The sequence below is a fragment of the Channa argus genome, chromosome 2 (genome assembly GCF_033026475.1).
Source record: "Channa argus isolate prfri chromosome 2, Channa argus male v1.0, whole genome shotgun sequence".
Taxonomy (NCBI): Eukaryota; Metazoa; Chordata; class Actinopteri; order Anabantiformes; family Channidae; genus Channa; species Channa argus.
Window position 1 is genome coordinate 23554081 of NC_090198.1, and position 16882 is coordinate 23570962.

The 16882-nt window shown below is 39.1% G+C and overlaps 1 protein-coding gene and 1 long non-coding RNA gene across 2 annotated transcripts; one reads left to right on the forward strand and one right to left on the reverse strand.

Annotated features, from left to right (window-relative positions):
- The first annotated feature begins 662 nt into the window (after window positions 1-662).
- hnf4b (hepatic nuclear factor 4, beta) lies at window positions 663-8322 on the forward strand. Its single transcript, XM_067485331.1, has 10 exons — window positions 663-988; window positions 2084-2249; window positions 2621-2715; window positions 4475-4584; window positions 5122-5268; window positions 5351-5438; window positions 5556-5708; window positions 6550-6807; window positions 7013-7120; window positions 7244-8322. The coding sequence occupies exons 1-10, from the start codon at window positions 883-885 to the stop codon at window positions 7285-7287; spliced, it is 1275 nt and encodes a 424-aa protein (XP_067341432.1). The 5' UTR covers window positions 663-882; the 3' UTR covers window positions 7288-8322.
- LOC137104343 (uncharacterized) lies at window positions 5715-10352 on the reverse strand. Its single transcript, XR_010911682.1, has 3 exons — window positions 10194-10352; window positions 6537-6764; window positions 5715-5965 (listed from the first exon to the last, which is right to left on the reverse strand). It is a non-coding gene; the product is annotated as an uncharacterized lncRNA (long non-coding RNA).
- Between the last annotated feature and the right edge of the window lie 6530 nt (window positions 10353-16882).

The following is a 16882-nucleotide window of genomic DNA, read 5'->3' on the forward strand; positions in this document are numbered from 1 at the left end:
AAATTACTGTATCTTGCATACTTGTGTTAAATGAATCAAAGAGGCATAGATTAGCTTTATAAGTGATAGGACTGCAGCGCTAATCAATAACACCAAACATATGATTGCATGCTACTTACAAAGTTGAAGAAAAGAGAGAAGTCTGTCACCATCGATAAATTAAAACACTTTTTATCAACACAACAGAGACAAAAAAAGACTATACACTGTAAAGAAATGTCACATGCTCCCCTGCAGTGAGACATCGTATTGTATCATTTGACTCAAAACTAAAAGCAAAGGTTAATCAGGCACCATCCGTAAAAGTCTCCCTTTCTGTTTGTTTGTGCTATTGCTCCTCAGTGCCATATTGATTGTCCAAAGTAAGGGAATACCATGTAAATTTTCAGCTACAATTCAATAAAAAACATCTCAGCATGCAACCTTTGGGCTTGTCTTTGCTTTAATTGATTTTTTAAAATTCTTTTTTTAATGACATTTGCTTTTCTAATAAAATTAACTAGTCATTAATGTATTGTAACATGTAAAGTCAAAGGTCTTTCTCACAGGCCTTATCTGTTTTGGGGCCTCGCAGTGAGTTTTGCTTATCTGAACTCTCCCCTTTATATGCTTTGCCGATAAGAAATAAGTAAACAAACAGTTGGGCAAATTTCACTACTGAGAAGTCAGTGGATTGTCACAGAGCAGCAATTTGACCCACCACCCCAACAATATTGGAAATTATTTTTTAAAGAAGATTAACACTTGTAAAGCAGATGAAGAAGACAAAAACAAAAGAAGACTGGACAAAGGAAAAGAATTTACAGAGAGCGACGGAGTTGCAGTTGAAGTTGAGTTTCATGCAGTATACTGGATAAAGCAGTTTTAAGAAGCCTTCAAACCATGAAGCTTACTGGGACTATCTTTAAACTGGAATACAGCGATTGCAACACAGAAACTGAACATTTAAATGGCATGATGGTGATACCAGTGCAAACAGAAACAACAGGTATGCTGATAACACTTTCACAAACTTTACAGTACATTCTGAGCTAATCGCACTCATAATGTTCTTCTGTGTCATCATTATAAATTTTTTTATTTACCACATCAAATACAGATGTTTCACCAACACTTTGAATCCCTGCAACTACAAGTCAAATGTATACTAATCTCTAAATTAAATCTAACTGATATTTGAACCCAAAAAGCATTTTCTTTGTTAAATTGTAATCCAGAGCTACTTCATCTCCCTAAACTGAGTATCGAGTTTACATACGTACATTATAGCCTGGGGGATGCATGGCACAGGCATGTGTGAAAGGAACACTGCACCAAGAACATGATTTTAATAGTCATTGCTTTTATACACAGACAATCCTCTAGCAATCAAACACTGGCTGGATGCAATTTAATGCATCATGGAAGAAGACTGAATTTAAATCAAGCGCCCAATGTGAAATTAGCCAGAGGATAGTAGCAGACCTTCCAGTGACCTCTAGCTGCTTTAATTAAATGGGGAGTTTCCTCCTTCTCTTGAGTAATAAGTACATAGCAGTGCGGCTGTAAGGTCTATAGTATGTGACTGGCAGGCGCAGAGGGCAGTGATATTTCTACATATAACACTTATTTTATTACCACAACAGCTGCTCATGCCAGAGCTGTGAAACAGTGCCGGAGTGGTTCGTAAAGGGAGAATAGGTTCACAGTCAACACCTTTCTGCAGACCAGTACCCATGCGTAAGGTTATACCTGTTGGAAGAGGTGGAATAAGATGCATTATGTGCCTTCGTTGACGAAGGGGATCATGACTGATTGTCTCTGTCAAGGTGCCTGTCTGCCCTGAACAAAGCCGATGTAGTCTCACCTATGTGATCTGTCTCAGATGCTTGTGGGGTCTCTTAGATTATACTCAGAGATATTTATTTATTCATTAGCAACCAAATAAAGCTCTGTCTAAAAGGTCACAGAGAATCCCATTACCCTAAAATACTAATGTCTGTCACTTGTCTCCTATTTAAACTTTTCCTCAGGCATTTTCCCTGTAACCTGTATTTCTTTATTTTATTACACTTCTTTTTTTGTTTGACCCTATAATTGACAGATACGCAAGTGTCAGCACCTGCGTCATCCCAACATGGTGAAGGTAGGAGTCTGTGTATTATATGTGCAGACAAAGCCACAGGTAAACATTACGGTGCATCCAGCTGTGACGGCTGCAAGGGATTCTTCAGGAGGAGCATTCGCAACAATCACACTTACAACTGTAGGTGAGTCGATACAACAGATCATTACTCAACAGTGTAGTATTGGACTCTTAATATCCACAAATGTATCCCAATAACCTCACAACAAGCAGCAATAACAAGGATGCTGAGGCTTTAAATGAAAGATTCGAGTTTCAATTTGAAGAGAGAAGTTATTAACAATAAGAAAGCTGCCTCGAGGTCATAGTTACTGGGGCCAATCCAGGTATGGGAAGAGTAATATAAAGCCTGTAATGCACTGTGTAATGATTTATCAGACTTACATTAAAAAGTTTCCCTCAATGCACTACCACATGTACGTGCTCAACAACATCTCAGAAGTTTTAAATGTGCAACTTGCACAACAGTGCAACAGTTTTTGTTTTGTTTTTCAGGTTCAAAAGACAGTGTGTTGTGGACAAAGACAAAAGGAACCAGTGTCGTTACTGCAGACTGCAGAAGTGCTTCAAGGCTGGAATGAGAATGGAAGGTCAGAGGAAATCTCCTTGAGGAGATATGTTTTTTATTTAATCCAGTGCACCTTCAACATTCACATTCTCAAAATGCAATTAAAGCACAAAAATCAGCATAAGTAGGTTAGCTGAGATACACGTTTCACTGTACGGCATTTGCGTTTAAAATATGCCAGATGTACTTCTAAGAATAAAATAATGGCATGGTTTAATAGAGGAAAATCCATTTTTGTTTCACTCTTGTATCACTGAGTGTCTGGTGGCCTTATCTTCCATTGACTCCCATTGATAAACAGGGAAAAACAGATAATCTACACACAAATAATACAAGGGCTGAGCATGAGTTTTCTGGAAATATTGCTCACAAGCCCCTGGATGAAGACCAGGGCGACTAATTTGAATGTTTACTTTGCTAATTTGCCTGGTTTCCATAATACAGCATGCTGTAATACAGATTTAGCATTACGTGTGACTCCTTGGGCCCCAGTCCTGACCCCTGAGCAGTTTATTTGAACTGTTTCCTCCAAATGCAGACTTAACTGAGGTTCCACAGGACATTCACTTGTGACATTGAGATGCAGGACCATGTCAGTAAGGCACAAAGGGAAGCTCCCGCTGCTTCTCCTGCTCCACAGTGATGAATATGCTGCTGATTGGTTGCTGAGAGGACAGCTCTGTTGACTGATTACTCTGACACTCAGTCCCAATGCCTGACTTTGTAGAGCCATATTGGAATCAATCGGAGGTCGTCCAGATTGTTCGGTTTCTAATGACCCTCCCAGAGATGTCATTGACATACTATATGATGACATCTCCGCTGCAGAACATAATCCACACCATCAAACATCCAAATGTCCACACCAACATTTTATTGTCAGCGGCACAGTCAAAAAGCTGTTGTCAGTGTCAGAATATTAAATAAAGACAAATCAACTCAAAATATTTTGGCTCAATTACAAAATACAAAATATTCCCCTAACGGACACTTGCCTTTTTATCTTCATTAACATATTTCCTTTCTGCAAAAAAATGGATGTGTGGCAGCTGTGGCTTAATTGTAAGTTCCTTTCAAAAAAAAAAAAAAGTTGTCTTTTCGGCTTATCCTGTGAGTTCAGGGTCGCCACAGCGGCTCATTGTCCGCATGTGGATTTGGCACATTTTTTACACCGGATGCCCTAAATGAATCTGTCAAATGACAGATGTAATTGAGTAGATAAATGTAGGTAATTGAAGTAACTAGATGAATGAAAAGACAGAGGTAAGTAAAGGAATACATAATTTTATAGATCGTTTCCAGCAGTGGTATTTTTTTAAAATTTAGTAACAATATTTTTTCAACTAATATAAAACATTAAATGTAAAATGAAGAGTATGTTTCTTTGTGTTTCTAACACAATACAAAATGATTTTTCTACCTATTCTCATCACCTTTATGAACTCTCCAATTATTTCTCATTAGAGGCCGTGACATTTAATTTCACCATGTTATTACATCCTGAAACAGACCAACTCAAACCTCCAAAAAGAAGGAGGCTTCAGGAGGACAGAGGAGACTTTTTTCCTCTAATTTCTGCCACATTTGCAAAATAAGAAACATTTGGCATTTCGAATGTTTGCCCTCAATGTCACAGAAGGACCTTGTGGATGCAAAGAGTAGGTCTTTTCTTTCAAAACATGTTTGCAGTTGAGGTAAGTAAAAAAAAAAATAGAGTGCAGGACTGATGCCTGGAAGCCAAGAAACGTCTCTGATGGTTCTTTCCTCTCTTTAAATTCCAGCTGTTCAGAATGAGAGAGACTCCATCAACAGTCAGAGAGCCAAAGGCCCACAAACAGTGGGCACTCTGTCCATCAGTGTGCTGCTGCGGGCAGAGGCCAGTGTGCAACAGGTAACAGGACACTGCTTAGGATCTCAGCCTCACAGTTCAGTTAGAGAAAATGAACATTTATGATCGCCCTGTTTCTGGAAGTCACGTTTACAAAATTCATAGACAGTGGGAGGATATAAGTTACGTTTCACACAAGCAGCCATTACATTCTGTGGAGGTCAGTTAGTCCTCGGAAACGACACAAATTCAGAGGGATGGCATCTCATCACAGCATGTCTGGGATTGTATGTATGTTCATGTTCAGTTAGTTTTGAAGGCATTATAGTGACCAGATCCACTATTTTGCATGTTAATGCAAAACTAAATTAGAGAATGAACAAAAACACTATAAAAACTCCATGTCTTGTCTCACTTTAACCTTTACACATCTACAAGTGCAAAAGCACTTGTACATTTCCTGTACAGTAGCAGCATCATCCTCTTGCTTATCCCACATTTACATATTTATACTGTAACACAACTTTTCTAAGGGATATGCCCACATTTCAGTATGAACTGAGCCAACTCTAAACTCACATTATGTTTTGCTGCTCTTAGTTTCCAGCATTTGTTTCACCAAGGAGTCATGACATCAAGACAGCATGCATTGGAGACGTGTTTGAGTCTATGAAGCATCAACTCCTCCTGCTGGTGGAATGGGCCAAACATATCCCAGAGTTTTGTAGCCTCTCAATAGATGATAGGGTAATGTTTTTTTTTACTTCTCAGTTCGGATTGATGCATTAGATTGATGTCTCATATGGAGTCCATGTATGCCTGTTTGCAGGTAACCCTGCTACGATCCCACTCTGCAGAACAGCTCATTCTAGGAGCAGCAAGACGCTCTCTTCCTTACAATAATGTCATTCTTCTAGGTAGGACAAATAAAGCAGTCCTATTTCATTATTGATTAGCTGGTTGTGTTTTTTATTTTGAGTCTCATTTATTGCCTGTATCTGTCATTTCAATCTATATGTCTGTGTATTGAGCAGGAAACAACTTTGTGATCCCACTCAGAGGTGCAGAAATAGAGGTTTCCAGAGTGGCGTTCAGAATCCAGGAGGAGCTGGTCAAACCTCTCAGGGAGCTGGACATTACAGATAAAGAGTTTGCGTGTCTCAGAACCATTGTCTTCTTTGCTCCAGGTCAGTCCAGTTAGTCTAGGAGAGGGTGAGTGTGGACTGTAATTTCTGTTCCGCCACTTGACCTCATCTTTTTCAGCAGACATTTTTTTAAATGTTGTCTTTTGGACTTGTTTATTTCCTTGGCTTTTTGCATCTGAGGTTTAGTCTAGATGTCTGGCTACAGCGTGTTTCTTGTAATGATGAAGTTCTTGGCAGTCAGGCAGAAATGGCTGCCTGCTGAACTTAATGGCCCATTTACCTGAGGCAGTAGATGCAGGCTGAAAGACCAAAGATCACACAGACTGAATTTGCAAACTGATTTAACTATTTAAAGTGACCAAAACAGATTTTTGGGTTGTTAGTATTAATCTCTAAATATTCACAATGATCATTTTCTAATAATTTAGGGGCTAAAGCACATTTTATGATCTAAAAGATAAACTAACTTCCAGCTTTCCTAGTGCCGGCCAGAAAAGAGCTTTAACTTCGCTGCCTTCTATTTTTTTCCTCAGTAAATGCATTTATTTGCAATAATCTGTAAAACGATTTGTGTATCTCTGTTTAATTCTTTCCTACTTTATCTATGTGGAAAAGGATGTCATACAATGTAGTAATGGTTTTCTACAACTACATAAAGTAAAACCAGCTTATTGTTGTCCTATGACATTAAAATACAGAACAATTAAAACTTTATTGCTTCATTTCATTCACCTCGGTCTCTCATTCAATCACATTGTTGTTTTGGTCATCTTGGATACACATGAATAAAACTACAGTGCTAACAAGTTCATGATAAATCTTTGATGCATTAATACATTGTACTCTCTCTTTATGCATACATCCTCTTACCTTTGTCACACAGACTGTCCAGGTTTGGAGAGTCCTCAGGTAGTTCGACATCTGCGTTTCCAGGCACATCTGCTTCTAGAAGAAGCAACCTGTGAGCACAAGGGGAGGTTTGGAGAGCTCCTGCTGATCCTGCCTCCCCTGCAGAGTGTGGCCTGGCAGCTGGTAGAGACTCTCCACTTGGCACAGCTGCTGGGTGAGGCCAGAATGGACAGCCTGCTGCAGGAGATGCTGTTGGGAGAGGGATGCAAAGTAGAACAGAGACAGCGTCCAGGTGAGAGACACCGATACAGAATGTACTTCAAAGAAATATTCTTCAATTATACTGTGTGTCAAAATTTGAAGTGGTTGACCTGGACTGACATTGCACCAGCATCACAATTGAGGCTTTTTACTTGTGTTGCTGCATAATAACCCTGATTTTAGCACAGATGCTGTGCTTCTATTTGTGCAGTGGTTTAATTTGTTCTCACTTTCAGAGGATTCTGCTTCGGTTTCTCCTCCTACTTCAGTCGGTGGTCTGACTAAAGACCAACAAAGAGCTTCATCGGCAAACTTCAGCTCCGTCATCTCCCACGCTTCAACATGTAAATTCTCACAAATCAATCTATCACAGTCTTGCACCTGGATCAGTTTCCATGAAACTGAAATTGGTTGACAGTCACTGAATTCTCTTCTAAATGCCACTGCATCATGTCTTTCTGTCTCAGCTCTCCCAAACAGCTTTCCAGCTGCCCACACAGACTGGCACTAAGGTGTATAGACATGCCGAAGATGCCAGTGTGTCCACAACATACCAGAAGCACTTGTCCCCACCGAGGAAGACCTCAACAAGCAACAACGTGACTGTAGAGTGGATGGGTGCTTCACGCATGAGACAGAACTCGGACCAAGCTACAAACACTCAAAAACATTTAACAGCGACAATTTTGCTTGCATACAAGTGCAGGGACCAACATGTGAAACAACACGTGGTGTTTATTAGGACCCACAAGATTTTATTTTACACAGGGAAAGATTACAATGATGCAGGGACAAAAAGCTGCATCTGTTAAAAAAAAAAATGAAAACACATATGCTTGAAATAAATTAGAACTACCAATAATTCCGTTGTTGCCAACACATTAGAGCAGGCTTGACTTGTTTTATGAGGTAAAGTGTAAAGCTTAACATTTGTCAGCAGAGGGCACAAAAAGCTTGTTCAGAAATACGTTTACTGGCCATTGTGGGGCAAGCTTACGTTTTTAAATTATAGCTGTACTCGTGTTTTTGGATCAAAGATTTGTCATGTTAATTGGTGAAAAAACTGTTAAATTACAGTAAGTACATAAGATCATAGAAGGTTTCATTTGAAGTACACTGAAGCATTAATCTTTAGTGAAAAGCTGAAACGTCTTCTTTAAAATGGAATTCTCCTTGATAACCAGGGATGTTATCACTCTAGGTCCTGATGTGATGAAGGCTGCAGGGGCCTCAACAGCACAGGGGCTCAGAGGGGCTACAATGACTCAGTATAACCTCATGAAAAGGTGTGTTCTGCATAACGTAGCCCCTTCTCTTTTTGTCTGCTTCTCTGAACGTTTTCACACCATTATTACTGAGTGCCTACAAAAATAGAGAACATAACGGATCCTTTATTCTCCCTTTAAGCTGTTGGCAACTATATCCACAACAGTGGGTATAAGCTAAACACCATATTGGTTGTTAAATCATCTGTTCTGAAGAATGATCAGTCATGCTTTCTTAAAAAAAAAAAAACTCATGCCTGAAGGGAATCAGGTTAGTTGAATAGTGGTGTGCTTTCTTTCCATTTGAGACAGGTCTGTGACATTTATACTGAACACCATTAATGGAGGAATGCTTGATGTTGAAACAAGCTATGTGGTTCCATAGAATGAAAGGAAAAAATACGTCTTCTCCACATTTGGAGTGAGTCTTTTAAAAGTTTACATTTGTCTCACACAATAAACCGTATGTGCTCGGTTCGCTCTCTGGTCAGAAACATACACTGTACTCATGTCCACCAGCCAGATGTTTCTCTACTGAAGAAAGTCATGATGCTATGCCAATAGCAAACTGTGGAGGACGGCATGATGCAGATCATGTGAATATGTCTTCACAACCACTAAAGTAAATTCACATCATATTTTGGACCAAATAGAATTTTACGTAGTACTAATAATGATCTTTGGATCTTTAAACTTGCCCATGATGCTCACTGACAGAGCTTTTGAACTGCATGTCCTCACTTTGACACTCTCCACACTAGGCTGTGTCTAAGACTAGTCTGATCTTAGGTTGGTATCTGTGTTGACCTGTATATTGACTTGCCTATGCTGTTATATCAACCAATTTGACTGTTACTATATCCTTCACAGAAGCATTATCTTACTAGCCCATGCTTATGCTTCAGTAGGTATCCTCATACGATACACACATGTGGTAGAGAGGCAACATCTTGCAGCTATAGTACTGTACTGTACTATAGTACAACCCCAATTCAAAAAAAGTTTGGATAATAAAAACAGAATGCATTGATTAGCAAATCTCATCAAGTCATATTTTATTCACAACAGAACATAAACAATATATCAGATGCTGAAACTGAGAGATTTTAACATTTAATATTTAACATTTAATATAAAATATTAGCTCATTTTGAACTTGATTGCAGATCTCAAAAAGTTTAAAGAGGGTGATGTTTACCATTGTGTAGCATCCCCTCTTCTTTTAACAACTGTCTGCAAACATCTGGTAAGTGAAGAGACCAGTTGCTGGAGTTTTAGGAGAGAAATGTTGTCCAATTGTTGTCTGATGCAGGGTTCTAGCTTTTGCTGCTGCATTTCTTCTTTTATAAAAGGTCTGGACTCCACACAGGCCAGTTCTGCCTTGCCCCTCTTACAACTTTTTTGAGGTGTGCCATCAAATTCAAAATGAGCTAATTCTATTGTTCTAGAATTTTATTGTGAATAAAAAATGGGTTGATGAGATTTGCAAATCATTACATTTGGTTTTTATTTACGTTTTAATCATTGTCCCACCTTTTTGGGAATGCAACACAAATGTGGGAGTGTCTGTTGGTGTTGTGTTTTAAAGACACCAAATTGGGTGGAAGGTCAGGGTGGATGGGCTATTTTATGCAACAACGTACCAAAGCACCTCCCAAGAACCTACTGAACCTTCTCAGTTGATCAGTTGATGTTGGAAAGCATAGTAAAAACCTAATGAACCATAATTATGTCTGATAAGTGCTGATGAGTGCCCACTGAATGGCATCCATAAAGGACATTTCTTCTTTAAACATGTTTAACTTCTTTTTCGCTCCACTAAGTGTATTATATGTAACTTCTAGTCAGACCTGGGTTCATGTGAAACAGGGGTTTACATTACAATTTCTGTACAGGACAAACTTAAGCAATGCAATCCAAAGAAATAAACTAAACATTTATACAAGTCAATGATTCACTGTCACAGTCTCATGCTGCAATCATTTCGACTGGACCAGACTCGCTTAGTCATTATTCGAACTGACAAATAATTTGCCTTGGATTGTCCATCAGAGACTAAAGGTGTGGGTGTAACACACAGGTTACAGTAAATTAAGTACTATATCAAAGATGTCATTGCGCTCAGATCCCAGAACAGGACGTTCGTACTCACCCAGCACTCACTCTCACATTGACTCAAATAGTTAATTAGGCCTTTAAACAGGAACATTAGAAAGCTGAAAATAGGCTTCCTGTCATGCTCAGGTTTCACTGTTTGTAGTTGTTGAGAGGTGGCGGCGCTGTGATGTTGGTTTCCCTCCCAGGGGCCTGCTGTGCTGCCAGTCCATTGATCTGTCAAGCTCAGCAAAGAGTGCAGTGATCGGTGTTAAAAGCTGAACACTCGCTCTCAGCTGTCAATGTCACTCTCCACATCCGGGGTGGAGGGAGCCCAGAGACAGAGGGTCTCTCTGCACTGATACTTTTTTTGACACGACATGTTCATATTTGTTCCTCTTTCTGTTGTGAGAGCAGAAACCAGGAAACTGTCAACCCATTGGAGCTTCTTGGATATGTACGGAGTGTAAATAACGCACATCTCCCAATGCTGGCCACAGATCTGCTTGATTCTCTGTGCTTAAGGGGAAAGGGGCTTACTGAGCTGTCACAGAATTATTGGATTATCCTAGTTTGTAAAGGTAGTGTGGAAAGAGTGGGGAACCACTAACAGAATCACAAATAAAACATAAAAAAATGTAAAAAACAAAAATTCATTGGCATGTGTTTTGAAATCTTACATCCAATCCAAAGGCACCTTGGCTCATGCTACTATGTGCACCATATAAAGCAAGTAGCTTGTAAACTGTGTAGATTATTTGAAGACCATCTTTCTAAACATACAGAGAAAATATATTGTGATCACTCACATTTTCAAAGCATTATTGTGCAGCTCAAACTATTAATGGAAAATATTTCACAGACAGTAAACCTGGTTGTTATTTAAGATTCAAAACATTACGCAAGAGGCTGTTAAATTTGCTTTCCATCTCTGATTTCCCTTTGTGATGATATTACTCGCTGAAAGTCGGATGATTTGTTGAAAAAGTTATTTATTTATAATGGGAACTTTAAAATTTGTTCAAGTGGAACATTGTTGGCACTTGATTTCATTTTATTTGTTAGACTGAGCTTACGTTGGAACTTTAATAAGAAAGCCAAGTTTCTATCGACACATTCGTTTTGATAAAATGCAGTCTCGCACACACTATGACTGACCTTAGATCACCCAGTTTCACTGTTTATTGACAGATGTCAGAGCAATTCAACTGGTACATATTTTTTAAATGGTTCGGTTACTATTATTGTGTGTTACAGCCTGGAAACAAGTGGTAAATAGACTGAGAGGTGAGGAAAAAAAAGAAGCAAATCGGGTTTGTGCAGGAAAGGCAGGAAACATGGTTTATAACATTTCTAGAATTAGAACGTGATCGTATAACGATCTGTGTCTACGAAGTGACACACTTTGACTTCAAGTCGTAAAATTTTATGTAAAATGTTTTAAATAACTTAATCTCAATAAGCAAAGCAATAACTAAAATGTATTGGATTTAGTAAAAGGAAAGTATATGTAATTGAGAAACTTATTTCAGATATAAAATAACAACTGGGTTTTTGAGGAATCAGTAGCTACTGTGGAAGAAAAATTGGAAAAAGGAAAATGTCCTGTCAACTGCCCCACAAATCATCCTCTTAAAGAGAAAATTTGGCCATTTTTCCTACTTTGCTCTTGAAAGTTTTAGGTCCAAACAAAAGAAAGGTGCATTCAGCCCAGGAGTTGGCCCATATTGTTTGCAGACTTGTGGACTTAACCAGAACAGAGAACAAAAGGAATGTCAGCTTTGAGTAATCGCAGAAACTTAAGTGTACTATACTGTCCAATAAATTTTTTTACCATTTAAGTGATGGAAACAGACAACAAGTGGGATGCCTGTGCAAAAAGAGGGGTGGCTGTGGCTCAGTAGTTAGACAATATTGCCCACTGATCCCAGGGTTGGCTGTTTGAGCCCCAACTTCTACAGCCCACATATCAATGTATCCTTTGGTGAGACACTGAACACCACTTGCTGCTAGTGCGTGTTCATCCCTTGCAAGTTATTTTGGATGAAAGCATCTGACAAATGACTTCATGTAATGTAAATGTAAATTCAGGCGTCAAGAAGCACTCTGCTCTTAGAACAATGAGCTATAAAGTGCAACTATAAAGTCATTCTTACTAAAGCTGCACACACAAAGTGGTCTAATGCAGTTTATTAGATGGCCTCCAAGCCACTTTGTCTTGATTATACAGTACCTAAGTACACTTTTATGAGATGTCCAGGCTTCAGGGAACACAACAAACAAGAAGAGGATGTCTGTACCTGGCACCACAGTACGTCTTGTTTCAAGTGAGAATGGCCGACATAAAGAAGCACGAGTTCTGCCCAAAAATGTCTTGACTCAAGTTGTACAAAATACAAACTCTAAAAATCTGCATTTAAACATTTTTGAATTTGCAGTTGATAACTTGGAGTTGATAACAGATTTTCCACGTTTTGCAATATGGCAAAGGAATTTTTGAGTAATTAATTAAATAATGAGGGTTGAAGATAAAGTGATTTGTGGAATCAAAACAACAGCTGGTGGAACTGATTATAAGCACTTTTGTACAAAACAGGTGGTTAATCCACAGCAGTGCATCATCACTTACTGGTTGTGTGTGTGTTTTTAATAAGAACATCTGCAAAGAAGTAACTGGTAATTAAAGCTGCAAAATAAACGTAGTAGAGTCAAAAGCATTGTATTCCTCTTTAAACTGTGGTGCAGTCATAGAAAAGGAAACATGAAATGAAAATACTCTAGTACAAGTACCTCCAAGTTGTATTTATGTACACAAACAAACTTAGCTGGTGACCTAAATCTGTCAGTTACTGTCCTATTCAAAAGTATTGGACGAGGAAGTAATATGTGTCTGATCTACACCGGACACAGTACATTTGGGTGTAAGACCAAAACACGGATATGATACAATGTATTTCTTATATTAAATATATTAATCGGCATAGAAGTGGAAAATAATTATTTAAGGACTCAAAAGCAGAGGCACTCAGGAATAAGTTTAAAGTGTTTAGGTTTAGCGAAACCAATTTGAATGTGCAGATGGAGGAAGGGGGTTTCTTCTCTTGTCAAACTTATATAACAAAGGTCATCAGTTACTCTCACTTTCCACTGAAGAAGAAAACATAGTTTTAAGGATTTTCAGGATGTACTGTAGATAATGTGAAGTTACAATAGATGATTTTTCTGTCTCTCATTTTGGGGAAAAGAACAAGTCCCCATCACATAAATCACTACATTTCAGGATGAATAAATAGGGAAAGGCGTAGGTTAATATTGGGGTTTGGCAAGCAGTAGTTAAGGTTAGAGTAAACGTCCAAGAAATTTCTGTAACTCAACGTAATGTCCTCTGAAGTGATGGAAAAATGTCTGTGTGTGTGTGTCCTCCAAATACTTGGACTTTTTCCCTTCTTATAATTGTTTTCATATCTGTTGATCCTGTTTGAACAAAGCATTAAAATTGTGGTTTAAAAAAAAAATGCTACCAATAAAAATGAAGTACAACTCAGCCATTTGAAGTTTTATTTATTCAAGCATTATCATCAAAACAACTATCAGTCAAAGCAGCTGCATATTTAAGCAAATACAGAGAAAGACAAGGATTGAACCTAATATCATTGGATAAATAAAAGCCTTATAAATTGGATTTAATTAGTCATACAAATGTAGTTTCTGAGTGATCATGTGTGTTGGGAGCGAGTGAATTTTATAATAACAATAATAATAACATCCATGATAAAATTATACCAATCACATACACAACCTACAGAAGGCTGGACTCACTGGTGTAACCTTTGGGCTCTAAATTAATGCTTGTTTAGCATAGATCGGCATGAACTGACAGCTACTGCTGTGTTTCCCTGCATGGTCTGTTTGATCAAGGGAATTCTGGGCAAAAGAGAACCGACAGAAAGGGGTGACACGGGGACACATGAACAGCTGTGTTTGCTAGGTCAAGGCAGAGAGGTGTGTTGAGTTTCTCATGTATACCTTCCAAGAAGTCCACAACTCGAACTTGTTGCTCCACTTGTGAATGAGGTGTATATTCAAAGTAGGGTAATACACACACCGTGACACAGGAGAGACCACAGATCACCTGCAGAGACATAGAGACACTCCAGTGGGACCAAACATCTACACAACCTCTTGCAGTTTGGGTTTTTCCACTGCAGAGAAGCACATGGTGAAAAGCACAGTGTTTGCTAATAAATGAAGCAATAAAAAGTCATCGAGACACCTTTGGGGTGTAAAGTCTTCCAGTAAGTGCATCAGGCTCTGCCAGATTAACAAGTCATAAAACTTTATGTCATGGTTAACGAAGGCCTCCAGCCTGGTCAGCGACAGTGAGTTTCATGAATGCTAATTAAAACAGAGTGAGTATTAAAATGCTGTGGTTCTGGACTCTTAGGGAACACAGTTGGAAAACAGACGTGAAGACAAAGAAAAAAAACTACAGCGTTTTGGTCTTTTCATTAACAGTCTATGGAGAGACTAACTAAATGTGAATGATTCCTGATAGTTGTCCTCTAGGTCCAGGACAAAGGTTGTTACTGCTCGGTTTCACAACCCTTTATAAGCGCGTGGTGACAGAACATAGAACATTTGCAATGCATGTTAGGAAATAGTTGTGTAGCAATTAAATTCAACTTACATTATTTACGATTTCTCATTTGGCCGTGACAAAATTTATGTGCATGACCTGCAGTACTTTTGGGTCTGGCTCACCCCTGATTGCTCTGTCCTTACACAAACATACACAGTGTGCAACCTGATTTGACTACCCACCGCTTTTCAGACCTACCCGATGCCAGCGTTAGATGGTCAGCCATAATTCTTGGGTGCTTAACAAGAAAAATAGAAGAACAGCAGGACTTTATTAGTTACAGTACACTTTACCTTAATATTATCTGGCACTTTTTTGAACCTCGAGCCACATCTGGCCAAAATCTGGAAACCTGATTTTTTGCAAGACAGTGAGTTTTTTAAGCAAATAAATAATGCAGAAAAGTGTAATATTTGACCTTTAAAAGCCATTTGTTTGCCCTTGCATAAGGCTGTTTAGACTATGTTGGAAAATTCAATATGATTGAACAGTTGGGCACGGATTGCTCTGCAAATGAGGAAAATACTTTTTGTGCATCATCTGTCTTCTCTGAGCTGTCTTGCATAGTACTTGACACTTTGTCTCCAGTGTGGAACAAAACTTTCCATTTGGCCAAATCTTTGTCAGCGAGACGTTTTTCCACGTGGGTCTCAAAGCTCGGGACCATCCAGGAGCTTAAGCTGTCAGAATGAGTCATCTTCAAACATCTCATCTTCAAACAGACTTTATAGTCATGGTTTCATATAGTGGAATTCTTTATGTTTTATGACTACTATATTTGGGTTGGATATATTGCTACTTCTTAATTCTGTATCACATTGTGCTTTAACCTTTGTTTTATTTGACCTTGTTGTATCTAGAGTAGTAGCACTGTAGTAGAAGTAAAAATTACAGCAGTAGCACTGCTAGTGGCCAGTGTGGAGCAGAACAACACACAGTATCAATCAATTTATTTTTGGCGGAAAAATTAACAGTTGTTTGGGTGAAATAAAGCAAAATGTTCTCTATACTGAGCAGAGCCACACCAAATAGTTTATATCAGTCTTTACTGTTGTGTTACATAATCACTTCAGCAATCCGTGGTGGCGATCGGGGTGAGGGCGGGGGTGGGTATGATAGATGGGACTGTGATAAAGCACATCCAGCAGAGTAAAATCCATTAAAACCCTGGAACGGCAAGTGCAAAATAAAAGTTATATTCTTTTTCCTGCACAGGGACTACAGCTGTGCTGCAATGAAAACAGGGAGAAGAAAACAGGGGGATGATGAAAGAGTGAGAAACAGTCAGTGTCTGTATGTGTGTGTCACAGCTGCACATGTAGCATCGAACTGTGTTACATTTAAACCCAAACTGACGAACTTCATGACCAGACTCGTGCGTCTTTAAGATGATGGTGGTGTGGACAAAAGTGCCTGGACACAAACAGTCACTACTTAAAGGTAATGACACAACAGAAACAGAGGGAGATTGTTTTGCTAGTGTCAAAGCTAAATCCAGTTCTTAGTGCAGTGAGTGGCCGTGTCGTCCGGTGATGCCGTGTCACCACCGACAGTGTCTGACTCCTGATCGGCCTTTTTTGTGTCTCGTTTCCTCTTTTCTATTCAATTCAATTCAATTCAACTTTATTTATATAGCGCCAATTCACAACAAAGTCATCTCAGGGCACTTTACAGAATAAAGTCAAGATTATAAAGATATATAAAGAGAACCCAACAATTCCCCCTGGAGCAAGCCATAGGCAACAGTGGAGAGGAAAAACTCCCTTTAACGGAAGAAACCTCCAGCAGAACCAGGCTCAGGGGGGACGGCCATCTGCCTCGACCGGTTGGGGTGAGTGGAAAGGGGAGAGAGAAAAGAACAGAGCAACAAAAGCAACAACAAAACATCGGGCAGATTGGTAGGATCAGTAGCTTCACGCTGGAAGACACACAGCTTCAAAGCCGGGGGACACCTGCAGAAAGGGACAGAGAGAGGGGGACAGAGGAGGACAAAGACAACTACGGGAGAGAACACACAGAGTTAATGACATACAGTGGTGACAATTTGACAATTGCTGGATGAGAGGAGAGGAGAGATGGTCAAGAGGAGGAAAGGAGCTCAGTGCATT